Below are 21,509 nucleotides of genomic sequence, written 5' to 3' on the forward strand. Positions count from 1 at the left end.
AATCGGAGCTTAATCCTCTCCAATGTCTTTTCGGCCCCGAGGTGGGCGCCAAGGAGGTGAGCGTGAGCCAATTTGCATATCTCCCACCGGAAGGTACGCGGAATTAGCAGCAACTTCCGCACCTCGCCCTCGTGGGTCGCCACTCGATACAATAGATCGTTCTCAAGTACAAAAAAGGGCTCACGCGGTGTGAAACCATCGGCTTGTGAGCTGTTTGGCAGAACTACCGCATTCTGGGCAAAGCGCAGGGAATCGTCATTCCACTGTTCCCTCTTAAATGAGGCCGTCGTGGACCGAAATTGATGGTCCAGGCTACCGAGAGGGTCTTGTGACCTGGGCACCGGAAGAGTTCCCTGGCTAGTCCCTTCCCTGGCGGAGTCTTCCGGGTCAGGGTCCGTCGCCGCGGAAACATCCCCCGAAGCGCCAGCACCAATAGGGCCTGCCCCAGAGCACAGCGTGGAGACCACGGGAGGGGCGCCTTTTCCCCTCATAACTAGATCCAACGAGGCCCCGGGAGCGACGTGTGTCTTACCGCAACTTTTTTTTGACCAGTCATGTCCCAAAATCACCGGATTACGGGGTTCGGGCAACACAGCGACCATCAAGTGAGTTAACTCCCCCTTCCAGGTGATATAGCATTGTGCGGAACGATACGACTTGGGCCCCCATGCACACAAGTGACTAGTAGGTGTTGTTTCAGCCACTGTCGCAGTAACACAAAACGGCGAGCCACAATGGTTATGTTGCTGCCGGAGTCGAACAAAGCCACCACCACGTGCCCATTTAATAACACCACTCCCGTGTTTGGACTTGCCAAGGGATGCGACGGGGTATAGTACATCTCCGATGTTGCCCAGGTGCAGTCCATGGGTTTCGCCGCGGTGTTCAGGCGACAGGTTGGCAGCAGATGGCTGGTCTCCCCGCACTTGTAACAGCGCGGACAGGCCGGCTTTTCTTTAGGCCTTGACGGCCCTTTCGCAGCGCATCGAGGGGGCTCGGGGGTGGCCGCCCGCCCTGTCGGTTCCCACGAGCTGACCTTTCTGACCCCCCGACTTGGAGAACTACGAGCTGACGCTCGAGGACTTCATGGAGACCCGGCATATCCTTATATGGATGCTGCCGGATCTGCCGGGAGAGGGAACTGGGCATAGCGTTTACGAGGCCCTCACAGGCCACCTGCTCTACCACTTTCTGGGCCATCTTGCCCCAGAACTCGAAGGCCTGGGCACGGGCAGGCTTTTCTGGATCAAATTGCCAGTTCCGCCACTCTGCCGCCTGCTGGCCTGGCGTGATGTCGTAGCGGGCCAAGATCTCCGGTTTGAGGAGGTCGTAGTTCGCAGCCTCCTCCTCGGGAAGGTCATAATAGGCCCGCTGCGTGGATCCCTTCAAGTAAGGCGCCAAAATGGACGTCCACTCGGACCGCTGCCATTCGTTCTGGGTGGCCGTCCGTTCAAAAATGCACAAATAGGATTCGACATCATCCGCGTCGGTCATCGGTACCAAAGGCGGAGGCATCGGTTTGGGCGGGTCTGGTCTTACTCTACGTGCTTCCACCAGCCTGGCCTTCGTTGCCTCCAACTCCCGGGTGGTTGCGGCTTGCGCTTGCTGCAGAGCTTGGAGTTGGGCATTCATCCCCTGCAGCCCCATATTCAGATCCTGTCCCTCAGTCATTTTCAGGGATCTTCTATCCTACCGACTACGCCAGTGTAAAAGACTTAAGAGGAGACAGCATAAAGGTTTGGGGTTTGCCGGCCTCGTATATTGTAGACAATCCACAACGAAAAAAACTGGTCAAAATTATAAACAAAACAGTTCATAAACGTGACGCCGTATCATGGCGTCGGCGGCCATTTTATTAGGGAGGAGTCGAAAGTGGAGGAATGCTGGGAAGGACCGTGAGGGAGGATGGGATTGATGATGTCAGGACAAGATGGCGGAGGAAGGGCGGAAGTACCGTACTGCGGTCAAAACCTGGCTTATGGTGGTGGAGCGTCCTTTTTCCTATGAGGAAGCAGAGGGAGAAAGCTAGTACCCGCCATTTTCCTGCCGGCGAATGTGTTCCCAGGTGCGTTAAAATCCATCCGCGGTCTCCTACTCGCGCGTGCGTGACAATATATATATATATATATATATATATATATAAACACACACATTAGAGCTGGCGGTTAATTGCTGCTAACACATGCGATTAACGCCTTGAAAATTTTAGCAATTTTTTTAAAAGTGATCCCTAAATGCATTAATTTAATCCAGTTAATTGGATGTGTTGTTAATGAAGCAAACATTCAACCCCATGAAATGTTTTTACTGTTTTAATATATGTGGCCATATCGAGATTTCATGTTAATTTAAAGAACGCCTATAGGTAAAGGTGATATAACACACATCATGACACTTTTATATTTTTTAGTCCGTTGTATAATTTAAAATAAAATAAATGCAAATGTTACATGAGGTAAAAGTAAGCTCATCCTCCATTTAGCACTACATCATATTTCTGTTAGCAAGCGATTGAACAGGTGTACCTAATAAAGCGGCCAGTGAGTGTCTGTATATACTGTTATATATATATATATATATATATATATATATATATATATATATATATATATATATATATATATATATATATATGTACTGTATATAAACCACTCAGAAAAATTAAAGGAACTCTTTGAAAACACGTCAGATCTCAATGGGAAAAAAATCCTACTGGATATCTCTACTGATATGGACTGGGTATTATGTTAGGAATGGAAGGATGCCACATCATATGATGAAAATAAAAACAATCAACCTACAAAGGGCTGAATTCAAAGACACCCCAAAAATCAAAGTGAAAAAATGATGCGACAGGCTCGACCATTTTGCCGAAATTACATTGCAGCAACTCCAAATCGTACTTAGTAGTTTGTATGGCCCCCACATGCTTGTATGCATGCCTGACAACGTTTTGAATGGTATGCTAATAATAAGACGATGGATGGTGCCCTGGGGGATCTCCTCCCAGTTCTGCACCACGACATCACTGAGCTCCTGGACAGTCTGAGGTGCAACCTGGCGGCGTCGGATGGACTGAAATATAATGTCCCACCCAGAGGTGTCCTATTGGATTTAGGTCAGGCAAGTGAGCGTGAAGGCCAGTCAATGGTATCAATTCTTTCATCCTCCAGGATCTGTCTGCATACTCTCACAGACACATGAGGCCGGGCTCTGTCGTGCACCGGGAGGAACCCAGGACCCACTGCACCAGCATAGGGTCTGACAATGGGTCCAAGGATTTCATCCTGATACCCAATGGCAGTCAAGGTGCCATTTTCTAGCCTGTACAGGTCTGTGCGTCCCTCCATGGATATGCCAGCCCAGACCATCACTGAGCCAACACCAAAGTGGTCAGGCTGAACAATGTTACAGGCAGCATAACATTCTCAATGGCTTCTCCATACCCTTTCATGTCTGTCACATGTACTCATGGTGAACCTGCTCTCATCTGTGAAAAGCACAGGGCGCCAGTGATAGACCTGCCAATTCTGGTATTCTATGGGAAATGCCAATTGAGCTCCACAGTGCCAGGCAGTGAGCACATGGTCCACTAGAAGACGTCGGGACCTCTGTCTGTTTCTGATTGTTTGGTCAGAGACATTCACACCAAAAGTCTGCTGGAGGTCATTCTGTAGGCTCTGGCAGTGCTCATCCTGTTCCTCCTTGCCCAAAGGAGCAGATACCGGTCCTGCTGGTGATATATATGGTAACACACTCTGCTGTCTCTGGTCTCTCAGCCATAAAAGCGCGACTGACCGGCAGGAGGCTTTACTTCTTCTCCAAGCGACCTGAGCAAAGCAGCTTGACATCCTGTCATGACTGACTTAGTCAGGGTGTTACTGTGGCAGCAGTTTTGTTTCTTTTGAATGCTGCCATGCATCGTTTTTCTTCAAACCTTTAAGTAAATGGGGATGGTGCCCGTAAAATGTTTCTGCGTATCAGCCTGTATATATATATATATATATATATATATATATATGAAAGTGTGTACCTGGCAAACCAGGTGTAATTACTTACTTGTCATAACTGTCCTCTGTCATCACTCAATTTGTCACATCAAATAAGGTGCTCTGCTGATCGATCGAGTTGGCTAATCGAGGTTGGACAGCAGTTTACTTCTTTATGAGCTGTCACACTAAATGCAGAAAAGCAAGGAGAAGCTCTGATATTGAGCTTTGGGAGCATGTGTGTGTGTGTGTGTGTGTGTGCAAGAGAGTCTTATGGAGAGAGGGCAGGGATGATGGGTGAGGGGAGGGACTCAGGTGATAAGTGTGACAGAGGGGACGCAGGGAGGGAGCTCACAGTTCACAAGCACACAGGTGTGGGGCAGCTCAGTGCTGCCACCTGTAGCCATACAGTATGTGGAAAATACCATCTATGAACCTTTGAAGCTGAAAATCCAGTAATTTTAATAAAGCAGAGAAATAATTCACAAAAACAGTTCAAAGCAGTGGGTAGTATTAGAAATAACTCACTAACGCCATAGGCCACTGCTGCAGTCTTCAAAGTGTGAAATCATGGAGTCTTAAATGCTGAGGTGGAGCCATGTCACATTTCTTTTCCAAACGTCAGGTAAGTGCTATGGCTATAACTCCATTATTTTGCAAAGTCACAGATAACTTTTCTGTGTAGCTACGTAGATGTGCCTCCACTAAATTGGCCCTGCAGCGTCCAGGAGTGGCTCCAAAGCTCTGGTCAACACTGCTGCCCAGTACACTATAGCCCTTCAGCAAGCAGGTGTCGGTTTAAGAGGGTCGGAAAAATGAATAAATGATAAAATCTTCAGGCCACTGAGATCCAGGGACAGGAAATTAGGACATCATTTTATATCCCTACAGGACATGCCAAGCACAGCATGAGCCTTTCCACATGAAGATCATGCCAGGCAGGCTAAGGCACAGCACAGATGCCCATATGCAGGAGCCAAGCAAAATGTGAGCTGCTCAATATGACCCTCATTGCCTGCCCCTCATTGACCCTTCGCCCTCCTCTGTTTGCTGGCATTGACACGGACACCCTGCCAACTAAGGAGGTTAAGTGCCCCCCCATTCCACACCCTCCCTGATGTTGCCATATTTGCCTAAAGATTAAGAGCTTATGTGACATCTGTCTATGGAGAGGATTCCTGAGCGGCATGCTAATCTGAAAGTGCGAGTGCAATGAAAATGCCACATTGAGCCCAGTGCTGGAAAGACTGGAACTGGAACGCCCTCCCACAATGCACTGCTTCACAAGGTCTGAGAGTGCCGCAGGCTGAGACTTGCCAGTATGGTATCTAACCAGTCTGACCAAAACATAACACATGGAAGACATCTTTAAAAACCAGCATGCACCTGCAGGAGAGATGAGCCAGAAGTCTTTAGAAGGCTAACCCTAACCCTAATCCTAAACCTTTTCCCCTTCTTTCTAGATGTCATGGGCCAGCTAGAACTGAGAAGAAGCCTGGGTATAAAACACCATAAGAGTAGTCAGGATGCTAGGGGGGTGCATGTGGTGCCCCAGCTAAGGACTTCAATGGTGTTCTGGTCCTTTAAGAGCAAAATTCATCTCTAAGAATGCAGGGACATCAGCAGCCAACAGGCAGAGCTCTAACCTGGTGTCTCTTCTTCAGTTTGTGGCCTAGAAGTAAATCAAAGTCTTAACAGGCGAGTTGGACAAGTTGCTCAACTGGTGGAATGGGTGGGCATTTGGGTTTGACAGTGGCCTCGACAGCACCCCCTAGAGGCCACATCCTGCTATTATAAAGTGATGCACATGACGGTACAGTCACATTCTGAGGCCGTAATGGCATGCTGTAACAGCATGGGACAGGGCCAGCCTGATTTGTAATGTAATGTGAAGGCCCTAATTCTCGGCTATCGGGTGCCATGTAATCAGCAACACAACGGAATGAATTCCAAGGCAGAGACAAATGTGGGCACCTGCAACATTAACATCCATGCTCAGGTCCATATTGTACGTGTGTGTCGGTCATATACTTGATTATACGCTCACATGAAATCATGGGTATGGACCATAACGACACTAAACACAGTGCATGTGCTTTAATTTTGGAGTGACCTGAAAATAGCTGTCCACCAGGTATCTCCATCCAGCCTGAGAGGGTCTGCAGGGGAGATCTCCAAATCCAGGTGTGTGAAGTTTGTCGCATCAGAACCAAGAAGAATACCTGCTGGCAAGGGGGCTTCAACTAAGTACTGAGTAAAGGATCGGAATACTTGTGCCAATGGGATAGTGCAGTTTTTAATTTTTAATAAATTTGTAAAAATGTTCAAAATCCTATTTTCTCTTTGGCATTCGAGGATATTGAGTGTAGCTTGATATGCTAAAAAAAATTTGGACATGAGTGTCAGTAGGCTTTACACCCTCTGAGCCAAGTTACCCAAACTATTCTAGAACATTTCAGTAATTATTTATCGCTCTGATTTTCTCATTATAGTATTCAGCTACATTTTTGCTAGATAACACGCGGACTTTGTCAAAATATAACTGGAGAATATAACTTGACAAATCTGCTGGAACGGGACACGCGGACCTCAAAAGGGGCCTACTTGCCACCCTCAGATGCCACTTTTGCTTAGGAGGCTAAAGTCTTTCTACTTAATCACAATCATTTTGTATTTTTTTTTTACATTTTATTGAATTTATTGAAAATCAAAACAACATTCCATACAAGCAAGTCAAGTTCTACAAAAGTAAGCTTTTTGTTTTTGCCACTAAGCTATTTGCACCACGGTGAACCTTCATAGGAGTGAATTCACCAGGCATGGTCATGCAATGCAGTATCCATCAGTTTCACTATCCATGTCAACATCTGTTGACCAATTCACGGTGTCATCACAGTCGTCTGATTCAACTAAAACTGGCTCAGAATTCACCAGGCCTATCATGGCGGTTCAGTTGTCCTGTGGTGTATGCATCAGTTACACCGACAACTAACTCACAACGTCATCAATGTTGCTTGATTCAACTAAAAGTTCAACTAAAAGTTCAGTTTGTTCTAAAACTGGCTTTACAGCTTCTCGTTTACACCTTTGGTTGAAGGCTCCAGCCCACTCATGAATACTGATAGAGTGGCAGAACACATAAATAAATTCATGATTTTCAATAACAATATTGAAAATATATTTTCAATAATATTGAAAATATATATATCAAATATATTTCAACAATATATAAAAATGATTCAATAACAGCATAATGTTATTTTATCCACTAGATGGCAGCGCAGAGTTATTTGGTTTAATACTGAAAAGCGTCACTCCAAGTCTAACTCGGGTTTCCCCGTAATTACTTTGACTTCCAAGTCCCGCTAAGGGTTAACGCCAAGGAGGTTAAATAATAAAGACAGAATAAACCCAAGGAAATCCTCCATGAAATAAAACCGCCATAGCATTTGAAACAAAAACGAGAAATATAAAAAGTGAATGCAGCCGGATATAACAGTGACCTGTACATTACCCAACCCCTTGTGTGCTAATAATGTACAGTAGTTAAGACAGCAGCCTCTAGTGGTCAAGGTGCAGAACAGCAAGATGGCCATTTCAGTACACAATTCTGACCTCCCAAGACAGCGTCCACCACAGCAGTGCCCATGTCCTCTACAGCCAAAGGGTGGACTGGTGGCTCTGTGGCTAAGGATCTGCGCTGGTTCGGGAAGGTCCCCAGTTCAAATCCCGTTACTGCCAGAAGCGATCTTACTCTGTTGGGCCCTCGAGTAAGGCTCTTAACTTGACAGTTGCTCCGGGGCACCGTACAATGGCTGACCACGCGCTCCGACTGTTTCCCCTCAAGGATTAATAAAGTATATCAAATCAAAATGATATTATATTGAGGATTACTTGTGTTCTGTTCTGTGTATTGTGTTGTATTTATCCCTTTTTTTTGACACCCACTGCATGCCCAACCTACCTGGAAAGGGGTCTCTCTTTGAACTGCCTTTCCCAAGGGTTCTTCCATTTTTTTTTACCTACTAGGATTTTTTTTTTTTTTGAGTTTTTCCTTGTCTTTTTAGAGGATCAAGGCTGGGGGGCTGTCAAAAGGCAGGGTCTGTTAAAGCCCATTGTGGCACTTCTTGTGTGATTTTGGGCTATACAAAAATAAATTGTATTGTAATTGTAATTGTTAAATTATTCCTTTGGCTCCACGCTTTATAACCCCCGCCCCCCAACCCCCTCACTGACCTACAGCAAATGGACATTTTGCCGTTTTACAATCTGATGGTATATAATGTTAACTGGCACCTATGCTGACTGGCACCAGGTTCAACGTAGGCCTCACTTTAGTGCCAACAGCGGCGCATGTGTTTTTATTAATTTCAATCGTACACCTCCTAATGGCTTTAAACATTCCAACTCGAGTTAATTATTTTTAATTGGCCGCAGAGACGAAGGCAATAAGAAGATGCAATCAAAGTGCCACCTTAAAGCGCGCTGCTGATAATTAGATTGATTTTAAAGTGCCGCTCGCTTATTCATCCCCTGGGTTCCTTCTGTCATGTGGCGCTGGGTGCCAGGTAGAAAGGGCTTACCCTCCAGATAGGGAGTAGACCTGAGAGTCTTCAGTGCACGCTGACAGCATGATTGGCATCTCCGTCTCCAACATGAATTCATACTACATCCCCCTTTGCACTGAACCCATGGATGCCCACGTCAGAGCCAAGGAGCAGCGCTGAGTAAAAGTGGCTCTTGATTCCTGTAAATCTCAGCCGCCCTTTGCCAAGACTGCAGTCAGGGTTCTACTCATAGGATCTCATAGTAAGTCTGAGTGGCATACTCACCTGGGGGCGCGGGTGTCCAGTCACCAGACAGGTTAGCTCCAGGATCTCGCCCTCCCTTATGGTGTAGACCCGCTCCGTCTGGCGCTCCTCTTCAATGTTGCAGGCTTGTCCGGAGTGCACAATGCGCACTGTGGGAGGAGCTGGGGACAGAAGGACACAGACAGAGAGCATGGCATCGTTCTGAAGAGAATAGAGCAACATATACTGGAAATGAGGCTGGCACAGCCAAGCAGTACATAGCAAGGGCTTCTTCACTATGGCTGCCACTGATCACAGAACACAATCCCACCCACCCTCACCCACATTCAATGTCACTGCCCGTACTGCTGAGGAACACCAAACAGGACCCTAGCAGCAGATCTGCCACTTTCTGCAGTGGTGGGCAGAATAGGCCAGGACTTTGCCCAAAAGTGTCAATTAGTGCTGTGCCCAATTGAATGAGGGGCACACGCTCCTCTTACTGACACCAGGGCTGATAATACAGTGGCTCTAAACTGACTTTGAGAGCCCACTCACTGTGATTGGCACAGCCATAGTGTGAAGCAGCACATGCCAGGACCCCCATTTTACCCACACCCACAATATCAGATATCACTTATAGAGCTTATTAACTCAAACCAAGGTGTTACCCATTGTGAATGGCTTGGCCGGAGTGCAGAGCAGCACATGCCAGAGCCCCACCCATTTTACACAGGTATCACCCATGCCCACAATATCGGGCATCACTTATAATTACTTATTAATGCAAGTCAACATTCCATGCACTGTCAATGACACAGCAAATTTGTGAAACAGCACATGCCAGGAACCCACCAATCGTAAACTGGTATCACCCATGCCCATAATATCGGGTATCATTTACAGTACTTATTAACGCAAGTCAAGTTTCTATAGCCAGAATGCACAGCAACATTTGCCAGGACCCTCTCATTTTACACTGGCATCACCAATACCCACAGTATCGGGCATCATTTACAATTACTTAGTAATGCAAGCCAACATTCCATGCACTGTCAATGACTCAGCTAAAGTGCGAAACAGCACACGCCAGCAACCCACCTATCTTAGACTGGCATCAGCCATGCCCATAGTATCGGGTATCATTTATAGATCTTATTAATGCAAGTTAAGGTTCTACCTACTGTGAATGGCATGGCCAGAGCGCTTAGCAGCGCATGCCAAGAACACACTTATTTTACATTGGTATCCCCATGCCCATAATATTGGGCAAGCACTTACAGTTACTTATTAACGCAAGTCAACATTCTGTGCACTGTTAATGACACAGCAATATTGTGAAACAGCACATGTGAGGAACCTGCCCATCTTACACTGGCATCACCCATGCCCATGATATTATTTACAGTACTTATTAACGCTAGTCAAGGTTCTACCTACAGTTAATGGCACAGCCACGGTGTGTAAAAGAAACTTCCAAGACCCTCGTTTAACACTGGTGTCAACTGTGTCCACAGTATTGGGAATTAACACAAGTCAAGGTTGTACCCACTGTGAGTGGCACATCCATAAGCGAAGAGCAGTACATGACAGGACTTTCATTTTACACTGGCATCACCTGTGCCTATGATGCCCACTTATAAGTCCTCCATCACCAACAGCTCCTTGGTGTTGAGCAGCACCACAGCCGTTTATTTATTACCCACAGTAGTGGGCAAAGCTCCACCAACACTGGCATCACCATACCAAGTAAAGTATGCCAGGGCATTGAACACAGTGCCAATTAGTATCACCCAGCCACTCCGACTGGCTTAATTACAGTGCAGAGCAGCACACCCCTATTTTAAACTATGGTAGGTGGCACATGCTAGGACTACACTCACGATAGGTGGCATCACTTACACTGTCATTAACACAAGTCAAAGACTCTATGACAGTCACCGTCCCCCCAGTAGTGTCAGCAGCACCGCAGTGTTCACTGCCACGTGTCAGTGCTCCACTCATTATGACTGGCATTATCTATTGTGCCACCCACTATGACTTATGCGCCCCTTCTGTACTTGCCGACTGCCATCGTATAGTGTGACAGGAAACCTTTACAGTGACAAATAAATTATTTACAGTCACCCACCTATTTTGTTTGCCATTATTGTGAGTGCCACATAGCACCTGCCAGGGCCCTCCCTACCCACTGGAACTGCCCAAAGTGCCTCTCTAACAGCCTCGTACATAATGTAGAGTTCCACGTGGTACAGGCCTGGCACCATCCATGGCGCCAGCCAGTACACACTTAGACACCACCACTCAGAGTGCGCCTGCCAAGCCAGTTTAAAACGGGTGCGCCACCGTAAGGTATATTAAACAGCAAGCATTCTTCAAGTAGGCTGCCAGGCTTGGCAGAGCACCAGCACCTCTGAGTGTGAGACGGTGAGCGGAATAAAAATAGAAACGTTTTGATCTGAAGGTAAATGCCAAGGAGCAGTCTGCAGCAAACAAGAACAATCCATAGTGCGCCCTCAGGGCAAAGCAGACATTTGGATAAAAGGACGGGCATTTTTATTGGTGGCAATGCACACTCAAGGTGAAAGCGCCTTTTTTGCCAGCCATTAAGTGCCAGAAGGATGAAGCCGAGCCATCTGGTGATGAGCCGCAGGTGCCTGGACTTGTGTGTGCCAGCCCCATGCCACCAGAGCTGTCCAGTCACTGACACTGTAAAGCGGGTTTTGCCTGCCAAGCTTTTCATGATGTGCCCCCCTGAGTAATGTATGAACACGAGTGGGCTGTGAAGCGATGTGTGCCCACTGTGAGTCAAGGCAAGCTTTGAGTGGCACTGTAATACAGGAAGACATGAATTATCCTGGCATCTTGCAGCAAAACAGACACAGGCTCTAAGGTCATCGCACAATGTGACTGGCGCATTCCGCATCACTGCATGTCACAACTCTCAGGTAAGACCACCGACTACACGGAACCTTCAGGCTAGTGTCAATGGCAGTGGCACCCAACTGTGCTATGAATCTTCTAGGAAGGGTAATGTGTGCCACCTTATCAGGTCTTCAAGGTCCTTGATTTGACCCCCTAAACACTTGGAGAAGGTGACAGTGCCAGCTCTTGGGTCCCTTTGGCTCCATTTGCCAGCTCTTGGATACGAAAAGGCCACGTGCCTCTCAAACACGCGTGAGCACCCTTCCTAAACCAGCACGTGTCCAGGGGTCTGAAGTGCCCCAGTGATGTGATGCCAGGTGCTTTATCCTGAGAAGCTAATCTGCAAGAGCCCAGGTGGCACCGCCTGGATCTGCTTGTTTTTATAATCCTGGATAAGAAGCATCTGATGCCATTTAGGAAGTTCTCCCCCTGCAGCAGCTCAGCCTTGGCCAAGAGAGGCTCTGCGGGAGCTGGCAAGCGAGGCGCCCGCTGGTGCCGATCCGTAATTACCTGGCCTATTTTTAGAGCTTGCCCTTTCTTCCTTTGTGCTCTTTGAAGCGCCAGCGACACCACTAATACCCCCTGGAGCGCCGTGCGGTGAACAGGATCAGCGCCTGACTTGATGGCTGGGGTGGAGGGTAAAGGCAGATTCAGAAGGACACGCATGCAAGTAGGCCTCTGTGACACAAACACCTTCCGAAAACTACACACACGGCACAATGGAACACCTCACAGAAATGACAGACACACGGGTAGTGCATGCCAACACACACAGGCATACGCACACCTAACACCGGCACCCATAACACACAAGGGACATCACAAAGCATCTCTTCACAACTGTACACTTCACACACAGTCCAGATAAACGGGCACACACTCAAACCAAACTGGCAAACAGGTACAAACACCCCACACACAACAAGATGGCACTGACACACACACACACTGGCACGGCTCACTCATATACACACACACCAAAGCCAAAGACCTCGTTGGCACACCTCACACACCTTAGTCAGACCACTCAGTGGACCACCCACAGAATAACTGCCTGCACCACTCGTATGAACAGAGACACACACACAGGTCCACTTTACACTCCAGCTACATAAACTCCTACTCAATACTCACAGTGCTGCCAAGGACAGCCATACAGACACGAGTGGACCCCGTCATACGGCTCACCGCACGAGAAGGTATGGCTGGTGAGAATGGTAAGAGACCGCTGGACAAAAAGCAGAAAGATAACGTGCAACACATGCAGACAGACATACAGCACAGACACAGTGTCTTGTGGAAGAAACATCACATCTTCAGAAACATTAGTCTTGCTGAAAAGCTCTTAATTATTATTTATTATTTATGATGTAACGGGTCACCGTGTCACACCAAGCCTTTATCTGTCTTTGTCCTGTTCTAAAATAGATAGATAGATAAATAGATACATAGATATAAATGAAAGGCACTATATAATAGATAGATAGATAGATAGATAGATAGATAGATAGATAGATAGATAGATAGATAGATAGATAGATAGATAGATAGATAGATAGATAGATAGATATGTAAGGCACTATAAGATAGATAGATAGATAGATAGATAGATAGATAGATAGATAGATAGATAGATAGATAGATAGATAGATAGATAGATAGATAGATAGCCCCATTCCATAACCAGTCTGATTGCCCTTTTCTTCTCAGCCCCCTGTATTCCCCCAGGCTAGCTGGCCAGTCAAATCCTGCTGTTTAGCTGTTTTTTTATTACTATTTTTTCCTTCATATTAATTATGATCTACAGCAGTACAGCAGTTGTTTCCTAAAGTATCTTTTCTCCGAGTACACACTTTTATCATTATATTATTGCACTGTCCTCATGGCACACGTTTTCATGCCTGAATATGCAGAGCTGGCCTACCTTGAGGGCCACATATCCGTGACACACAAGTCTAAAACTGCAGGCTCACAATCCCAGAGTTTCGCTCGCAGTTACACACACCTCTGAAATACACACACGTTTACCTACCTGAAGTACATTAGACACACGCTCACACATCCCCTAGTCAGTAGCAGTACCGTTGAGTTGCCTACTGCCACCTGTCCTGTGTACACATGAGGTGAATGAATCAGGGACTGCACAAGTACCCAACTGCAGTATGTGATAAACTGTTGGTGCCTACCACTCCCTTTCCACCACTACATGTCTGCTACTTGGTGGCACTGGACTGTTGGCACTGATAGAAGAGAGACAACTGGAACAGAATTTAAGGTGAGCTTTAAGGGGACAGACAGGATGACTGTCCAAACACTGGAACTTGGCATACAAGAGCAGATGTGCAGTCATCAAAGGGTACAGGAATACTATAAAGTGTTTAAAATCTATCTTGAAAACTCCTAAGACTGTCTGGAAGACCCATTGCCTTTTGTTTTATGATTCTCTTTTGGGGCCAGCATTCTATGTTAGAAGGCCCTCCAAGTCTTTGTGAACTGAAACCTGCCTGAATTTGTCAAAATCTCCCTGTGATCCAAGCAAACAAACGGAAAACAATAACAGCTGTTGCAAGAAGTGACAGTCAAAGCCACCAGTTACCAGCCTCAGCATGTCCATTTCTACTTCTGATCTCAATCATCCAGATCCACAAGAGGCACTGCCAACTGCAGTGTGGCACAAGGAGGATGAATTGAAACCAGTTGTACTGCTACATCCTGAGTGCCAACCTGGGGTACAAGAGGCTGTTCTTCATTTGGGGAAGTTCAGCATTAATACAGCAGAGGGGGTGTGATGTATGCAAATTAGCAGTACACAGGATGTTACCGGGGGCGGAGTTTTCATCTAATAGCAGAGAGGAGTATGGGTCCCCTGATGGCGACCTAAGGGATTTTATGATGCATCGATAAGCTGTAGCACATCTGTGAGGTGCAAAGAAAGATATTAATAGATAGAAACTCAAGTGTCCAAGTAAGGACCTCTGTCCAGATACAAGAACTTTCAGCTGACCACTAAGGCTTACTTCTAGGAGCCTGTCCAGAAGCAAACTGTCAAGTGAAAAAGCCTCAAAGGTCTACTGCCAGTCGAGTAAGGTCCATCTTAGTGTGCTTGTCACTTGTTCTTTAAAATAAGCTACAACAAACCTGTGCTGATGCCCAGCTCTAGCCATTGCATAAGAGTCATCCAAGTGAGCACCTCTGCCCAGATACAGAACCATCAGCTGTCCATTAGGATTTACCACAGTGAAACCGGCAACCACCCAGTCAAGTGACAAGACCCTCAAGTACCCCTATGATGTCACTTAGTATGCCTGTCTACAGAGCCTGTCCAGAGTCACTTGATCTTTAAGATATGCCACGGCAAACTTGTCAATAGATGCCCAGTGCCACCCAGTTTAACAAAGTCATCAACAGACGGGTCAATCCAACGTCAGTACTGTGTTAGTAATGAAGTGCCACTACTGTACTTCATTACTGTGCTTGAGTAGGTTTTGAGAATATTTCTACATTATTTGAGAATAGTTAGAAAATCACATGACTTACACTCCACTACATTTTCAAATACAAATATATACTTGTATTTAATGTTTTGCTAGACACATTTGTTCCTGTAATATTACACCAGAAAACAAAAGGGCACAATGCTTTACTCAGTCAATTATCTAAAATACGGGCTTCTTCTGCATTGGGAACAACTGCTTATACAAAGAGACTGGGACAATTTTCAAATAATGCGTCGCCTTTGTGATGACCTGCTCAGTCAATCAGGTACACCTCAATGTAGCCTGCACACTGGGCGGGGCTAAATATTTGAGGGCGGGGCAGAGAGTTAAAGTCAAGCACTGTCTCTGCTCTCAAGTCATTTCCATGGCTGATGTTGTGGCATTCAGACCAGGGGTGTGCGACACTGGCAAAAAATCATATCTTGATATTTTCTGGGACTCTGATAATAATATAAAATAGACTATTATGCATTCTTTAAAAATGAAAAGTCTTATTGATCTAGCTTGGTCTTGATTTTTCAATTTAAATTGTAGCTTGAGATTAATGGAAACAGCAGGTAATGAAAACAGGTCTTATTTATTTACTTAAAGCATTTTGAGCATGGGAAAGGTGCTATATGAATAAAATGCATTATTATTATCATCATCATCATCATTATTACTATTATTAAAATGCAAAAACATTAAAATTACCAGTCAAAGTATTACTGAGATCAAATAGTGCAAGTGTGAGTAAACAATACAAAGCGGCCTACATGAATGCACTAAGACCAACAAAACTCTTATAATAACAGCATCTTAAACAGACACTTACCCTTTACTGTATGTAAAAAGACATGAATCCAAAGAGAATAAAATACTAATCACAACTTAACTATAGGGCATGAACATTACGGTCTGGATGAACATAAACTGCTCTGCTGTAAGGTGAATTGTGCCGCATACAAGCAAGAACAAAAATCTAACATACTGTACTATAGTGTAAAAATCCAAAGTTCTGTCAAATACTGCATCGGAAAAAAATAAAAGCCTATAGCATTTGTAAACAACTTCTGTCATATATTGGACAAAGATACAACAAAGCCCAAACAAAGATCTGTCCAAAATAAAAACAACTGTAAAACTCTACTGAGGAAACTTCAAGTTGTGTGACAAACACCATCTGGCTCCCGAGCAGCACGGTTACATGTGACAACATTTGCTCCGGTGCTGAAAGTCCACTCAGAAGGGCTTCTTGAAGCAGGGGTGGACAGGTCCTTTTATTTTGGCAAGTTTCCCCAATTTAGGCAAATGTACTTCTTGTGTTTTCCACCACTCAAGTGGATTTACATCACTGTCCACCTCAGGTATCATCAAGTAGCCCTTCGTCTCTTTTTCAATGGCAAGTGTGTAGAGGCTTCTCGGAATTCTTGTGTGTGTGTTTTTTTTTTAAATAGATGCTAAAATAAATGTTTTTTTTTTCTTTTCTGCCCCCACCCTTGTGTCATCACCTGCTCCAAATTCTGCACCCCTTGGGGGTGGGATGGAGTTGGGCAAGGAGGTGGGGATCTGTATGAGTGTTTTAAATAATGAAAGAAAAAATATATGCTTTGGAATCGAGGACCCCCAACCAAGTCTATCAGCTGGCAGACAGCGTTCAGAAGCCATTAAGAAGGCTAACAGAACGTCAGGTTAAATAGCACCTTGATGTGTGGAGTACAAGTCACAGGAGGTTCAGCACAAGTCTTTATAACACACTGGTGAGGCCTCATCTGGAGTCCTGTGTGCAGTTTGGGTCTCCAGGCTACAAAAAGGAAATAACAGCACAAGAAAAGGGCCAGAGAAGAGCGACTAGGCTGATTCCAGGGCTACAGGGGATGAGTTATGAGGAAAGATTAAAAGAGCTGAGCCTTTACAGTTTAAGAAAAAAAAGATTAAGAGGAGATCTGACTGAAGTGTTTAGAATTATCAAGGGAATTAGCACAGTGGATCGAGACTGTGACTTTGAAATGAGTTCATCAAGAACATGGGGGCACAGTTGGAAACTTACTAAGGGTAAATTTCACACAAACATTACAAAGTTTTTCTCTACATGGAAAACCACAGACATTATGGAATAAACAACCAAGTAGTGTTTTAGAGAGTAAGACTTTAGGGACTTCAAAACTCGTTTTTTTTTTGGAAGACAAGGGGGCTCTGACCCCTGCTCACTTCGCTCACCCACCCCCGGGTTTGGTTTACCGAATATACAATTTAAAGATATTGTTATTTTCATGGGAATTGCTACATATGCATTATTTTCACTTTCACTTTAAAACTTTTGTAAAAACAATACTTGTCCTTTATTTCCGGCCCCGGGTGTGGTTCAATCTTTCTCACAGGGCGCATAACGCTGCTCGTGTTGTGAAGGGGGGGTGGGGGCGGCTGAATGCACGCTAAGGAGATGCCGTCGGATAATCTGCTGTCTTTCTGCTGGCGAGCTGCGTGTTCTTTTTGTCGCGTTGCACGTCAATCATTCAAAAGCCTGTACTGCAGCTGTCCTTTTGCCACTTCGCATCTCTGCTACTCGCGTTGTGAAAGGGGGGGGCTGAACGCACGCTAAGGAAAAGCATTCGGATCATCTGCTGGCTTCCTGCTGCTGCTGCATGTTCTGCTTGTCGCTTGTCGTTTTAAGAGCTGGGAGCACATGATGTTTGTCTGTCAAAGGCATTCCAACAACTGCTTGGTTAGATGTCCTTGAACTTGTTTTAAATGTTGTCTCACTGCCTTGTCTCGTGTGAAGTTAAAGTATCTCTCGTAGGACGTCAAATTGTCTTTGCATGACATTAAAGTGTCTTCCAAGAACATCATGTCTTGTCTCCCTAGTCTCCCTCCCAGGATTTTTTTTTTATAATAGACAGAAATAAGTGGAGAGGATTGGTGATCTTTGCTTGGCTGAATGGCCTCTTTTCGTCTAGAGTGTTCTAATGTTCTAATGTTTGGTGCCCAACCTCTTGTGTTACCCAAACTGCTCATAATGTACAGTAGATAAGACAGCAGCCTCTAATGGTCAAGGTGCAGAACTGCAAGGTGTCCATTTCAGAGAACCACAGACACATGGAATAAGTGACCAAGTAGTGTAGCAGACAGGAGGACTTTGGGGACTTTTAAAACTTGACTTGATGTTAGAAGGATTAAGTGGACTGGCGAGCTTTGTTAGGCTGAACGGCCTCTTCTCGTCTTTACAGTTCTAAAAGACAGCTTACAACATGAACCTCGCTCAATAATATTTTAATAATTTTCTTATCTGGTCTTTCTCTTGTCTTATCTTCTCTTGCCACATCTTATCTTACCTTATCTCATCATGTCTCATCTTTCCTTGGCCTAGTTCATCTCACTCTGTCTTGTCTTATCTGATCTTATCTTAGTGTCTTATCTTACCTTGCATTTCCCTTGGCCTGGCTCATCATGCTCTGTCTTATCTTATCTCACCTTATCTTATCATGCCTTATCTTATCTCATCTTGTCTTGTCGTGTCTTATCCTATCTCACCTTAGCTTATTTTATTGTATTCTATCTTATCCTATTTTATCTTATCTCACCTTATCTTGCCTTGCCTTTCCTCGGCTTAGCTCATCATATTCTGTCTTATCTTATCTTATCTTGGCCTGTTTGATCTTGCTGTGTCTTCTCTTCCTTTATCCTATTTTATCTTGTCCTTTCTTATCTTATCTTGCCTTATCTTATCTTTTGCCTTACCTTATCTTTCTTTACCTTGATTTAGCCTTTCGTATCATATCTTGTCTTAACTTGCCCTAGTTCATCTTATATTTTCTCATCATACCTTATCTTTTTTATTTTCTTCTCTTATATTTTCCTGTCTTATCTTATCTTATCGTATAGAGCCGTATCTTAATCTCACCTTTTTGGTTCATCTGATCTAATCTATCTAATCTCGCCTCGCCTCGCCTTGCCTTGCACTGCTTTCCTGATTGCAGTATGACTCACAGAGTAGCTTTGGTCCAGAACGATAGTGGCCTATGTTGTAGGAAGTTTTTTAAAAATTAAAATGGTGCAACTCATGCTCCGTGGTTGTGCGTGGTTGTATGGTCCCGGCCCGTATAATGGGGACAGAGGGGCTAATCATGCTTGCATGTGAGTTTGTGCTGGGTTCCGGTTTTCTTATTGACACTTCAGAAAGGGAATTGCTGAAAAATAAAAAAGAAAAATAGTGTCTGGAAGGAAAAAATTGGAAGCGTGAGCCAGCGCTTTGGTTAGGAGTCCCCATTAGAGACAGCACATCGGGGGGGATCGTCCCACGTTGAGCACTATGGAGGAGCAGGCAAATGATCAGGTGGACCCGTTGGGATCCTGTACAATCAGGAAGGTGTAAAGAAGGCCTCTGAGATCTGAGCGTCCCAGAGGATGGTGAAGGATTGAGGACAGGAAGAGTACCGGAGTTCAAGGACAAAGTCTCAGCCCGAAGGGTAATCTGGGGAGACAGAGGGAGGCTAACAGATAAGGAAAGAAAAGGAAACCCTCTGGCTGCTTGGTTTCAAATTTGAACTAATTTATTAATGGTTTTGATGTCCACAAATGCACTGATTTTATTGGAATATTTCTTTTTTTTTCAATTGGAAGAAGCTCAATACTTTATTTGATTTTGGAACACTGTTGAAAATAAAAAGTGTTAGGCTCATTAGCACATGCTCACATTGTTGTGTGTCCTCATTTGCTCAGCCCATCTCAGTTTCATGACTATCAATGTCTCCAGTTCAAGGGAGTATGCCAACTGTGTGCAACCCAGGCATCACGGTAGCCTGAATGATATTACGTTTGTATGAATTTGTTTCGCCAATATCTAACACATGGAGAGATCTCACATTTTCTTGTATTTGTGATACTTAAGTGCACTAAATATCAGATACTTTAGAATTTCTACTTGAGGAGTTCTCTTGGGGCAAATTTTACTTTAACTTTAGTCACTTTGAAGAAAGGTATCTCTGTATTTACTGAAGTTGTCAAATCTCTATGGGATCTAAATCGGCACCTCTGTCCTGAGACAGGACCACTAAGATTCAATTCAGTGAACCTGCCATCCAATCAGGAAATACGCCTTTCATCAAACCCAATGAGACGAGACCCTCATTTTGCTCATTTTGTTTCTGCCAGGAGGCAGGACCCTCAACCTTCCCAATGCAATGTAATCCAACAGCCCTATCAAGATGAAGTCCCTCGTGAAGGTCATCAAACCAATCAGAGCGCCGGTGCTCTTCGCTGTCCCCAGGACTCGGTCAATTTCCAGATACCACTTAGGAAAGCTGCCAAGAGATGAGCCTGCCAAGATATGGGTCAACGCACTCGGTGGCTGAGTTGGGCCCTGCTGTGCCATTCTGAATAATGAGGAAAAGTGAAAATGATTAGGATCCTGAGGGAGCAGCGCAGGCCGAGGGACAGCAAGCATATGTCCCCAGAGCATCACAGATAGCAGTGTCCGCTCAGAGGCCCTTTCCTTACTTAAGTTGTACTTATTGGTGGCCATTATTATTATCTGCTGACTGCACTGTTTTGTGCAATGCCAACGAGGTCATATGCCCATTAGACAAAGAAGTCGGGGCTGGCTGAGCAGCACTTATAACAAAGAGACACACACACACACAATGCACATTCCCTCAACGGATTCTGCAGAGAAGTCCCATCATGAGACAAACACATCTGTCACATACATGAGCACACATACACCTTCACTTGCAATCCCATAATACTAACACTACAGAGGTCTGCTCATACGGTGTGTACGCCGACTGACACAAACACGCAACCACACACACCCGCCCACACGGTAAAGGCTCAGTCAGCATCTGAAGGACAAAGTGACCCTCAGGCTGGCACCACAAGTTCATTCTCACCGCACCGGGCAGCTGGTCTCAGTCCTGCGAGGGCTCCTATTTTCTCACAGGCCATGGCCGAGAGTGAGCGTCAATTAGAGGCCAACCTTCACTTCCCATAGCGGGTCTCAACAGATGAGTGGCACTTTGCAGGGCAGCCTATCCTGGAGCTAATGAAAGGTGGCAATTAAAGCCCAAAATGCGGGCTGTGCATACAATGTCCGAGAGCCGACTTCATTAAACTAATTGCACAGATGGGGATGAGACAGGCCGAGTGCAACCAAGCGAGACAAACAGGACTCCCGCCCGCATGCCTGACCGGCCGGCGCTGGCAGAGGCTGATGCAGGGACTGCTAGAATGTTCTGGTCTGCAAACCCACCCCCTCGCCACCACTATCATCCCCAAATAAAGTATCTGCCAGCATCGCTCGTTCTGTTTCACATATGAAATGCTGCTTTAGC

General features: G+C 45.3%; 1 protein-coding gene across 3 annotated transcripts in view; it reads right to left on the minus strand.

Moving 5' to 3' along the window:
• Positions 1-21,509, minus strand: part of mdga2a (MAM domain containing glycosylphosphatidylinositol anchor 2a) — a 348,884-nt gene that overhangs the window by 230,767 nt on the left and 96,608 nt on the right. For all 3 annotated transcript variants that reach the window (XM_039741007.1, XM_039741008.1, XM_039741006.1), the window contains exon 2: positions 8,822-8,961. In XM_039741007.1, coding sequence (XP_039596941.1) covers positions 8,822-8,961 — 140 coding nt within the window. The remainder of the gene's footprint in view (positions 1-8,821; positions 8,962-21,509) is intronic.

The sequence above is a fragment of the Polypterus senegalus genome, chromosome 18, assembly GCF_016835505.1.
Source record: "Polypterus senegalus isolate Bchr_013 chromosome 18, ASM1683550v1, whole genome shotgun sequence".
Lineage (NCBI taxonomy): Eukaryota > Metazoa > Chordata > Cladistia > Polypteriformes > Polypteridae > Polypterus > Polypterus senegalus.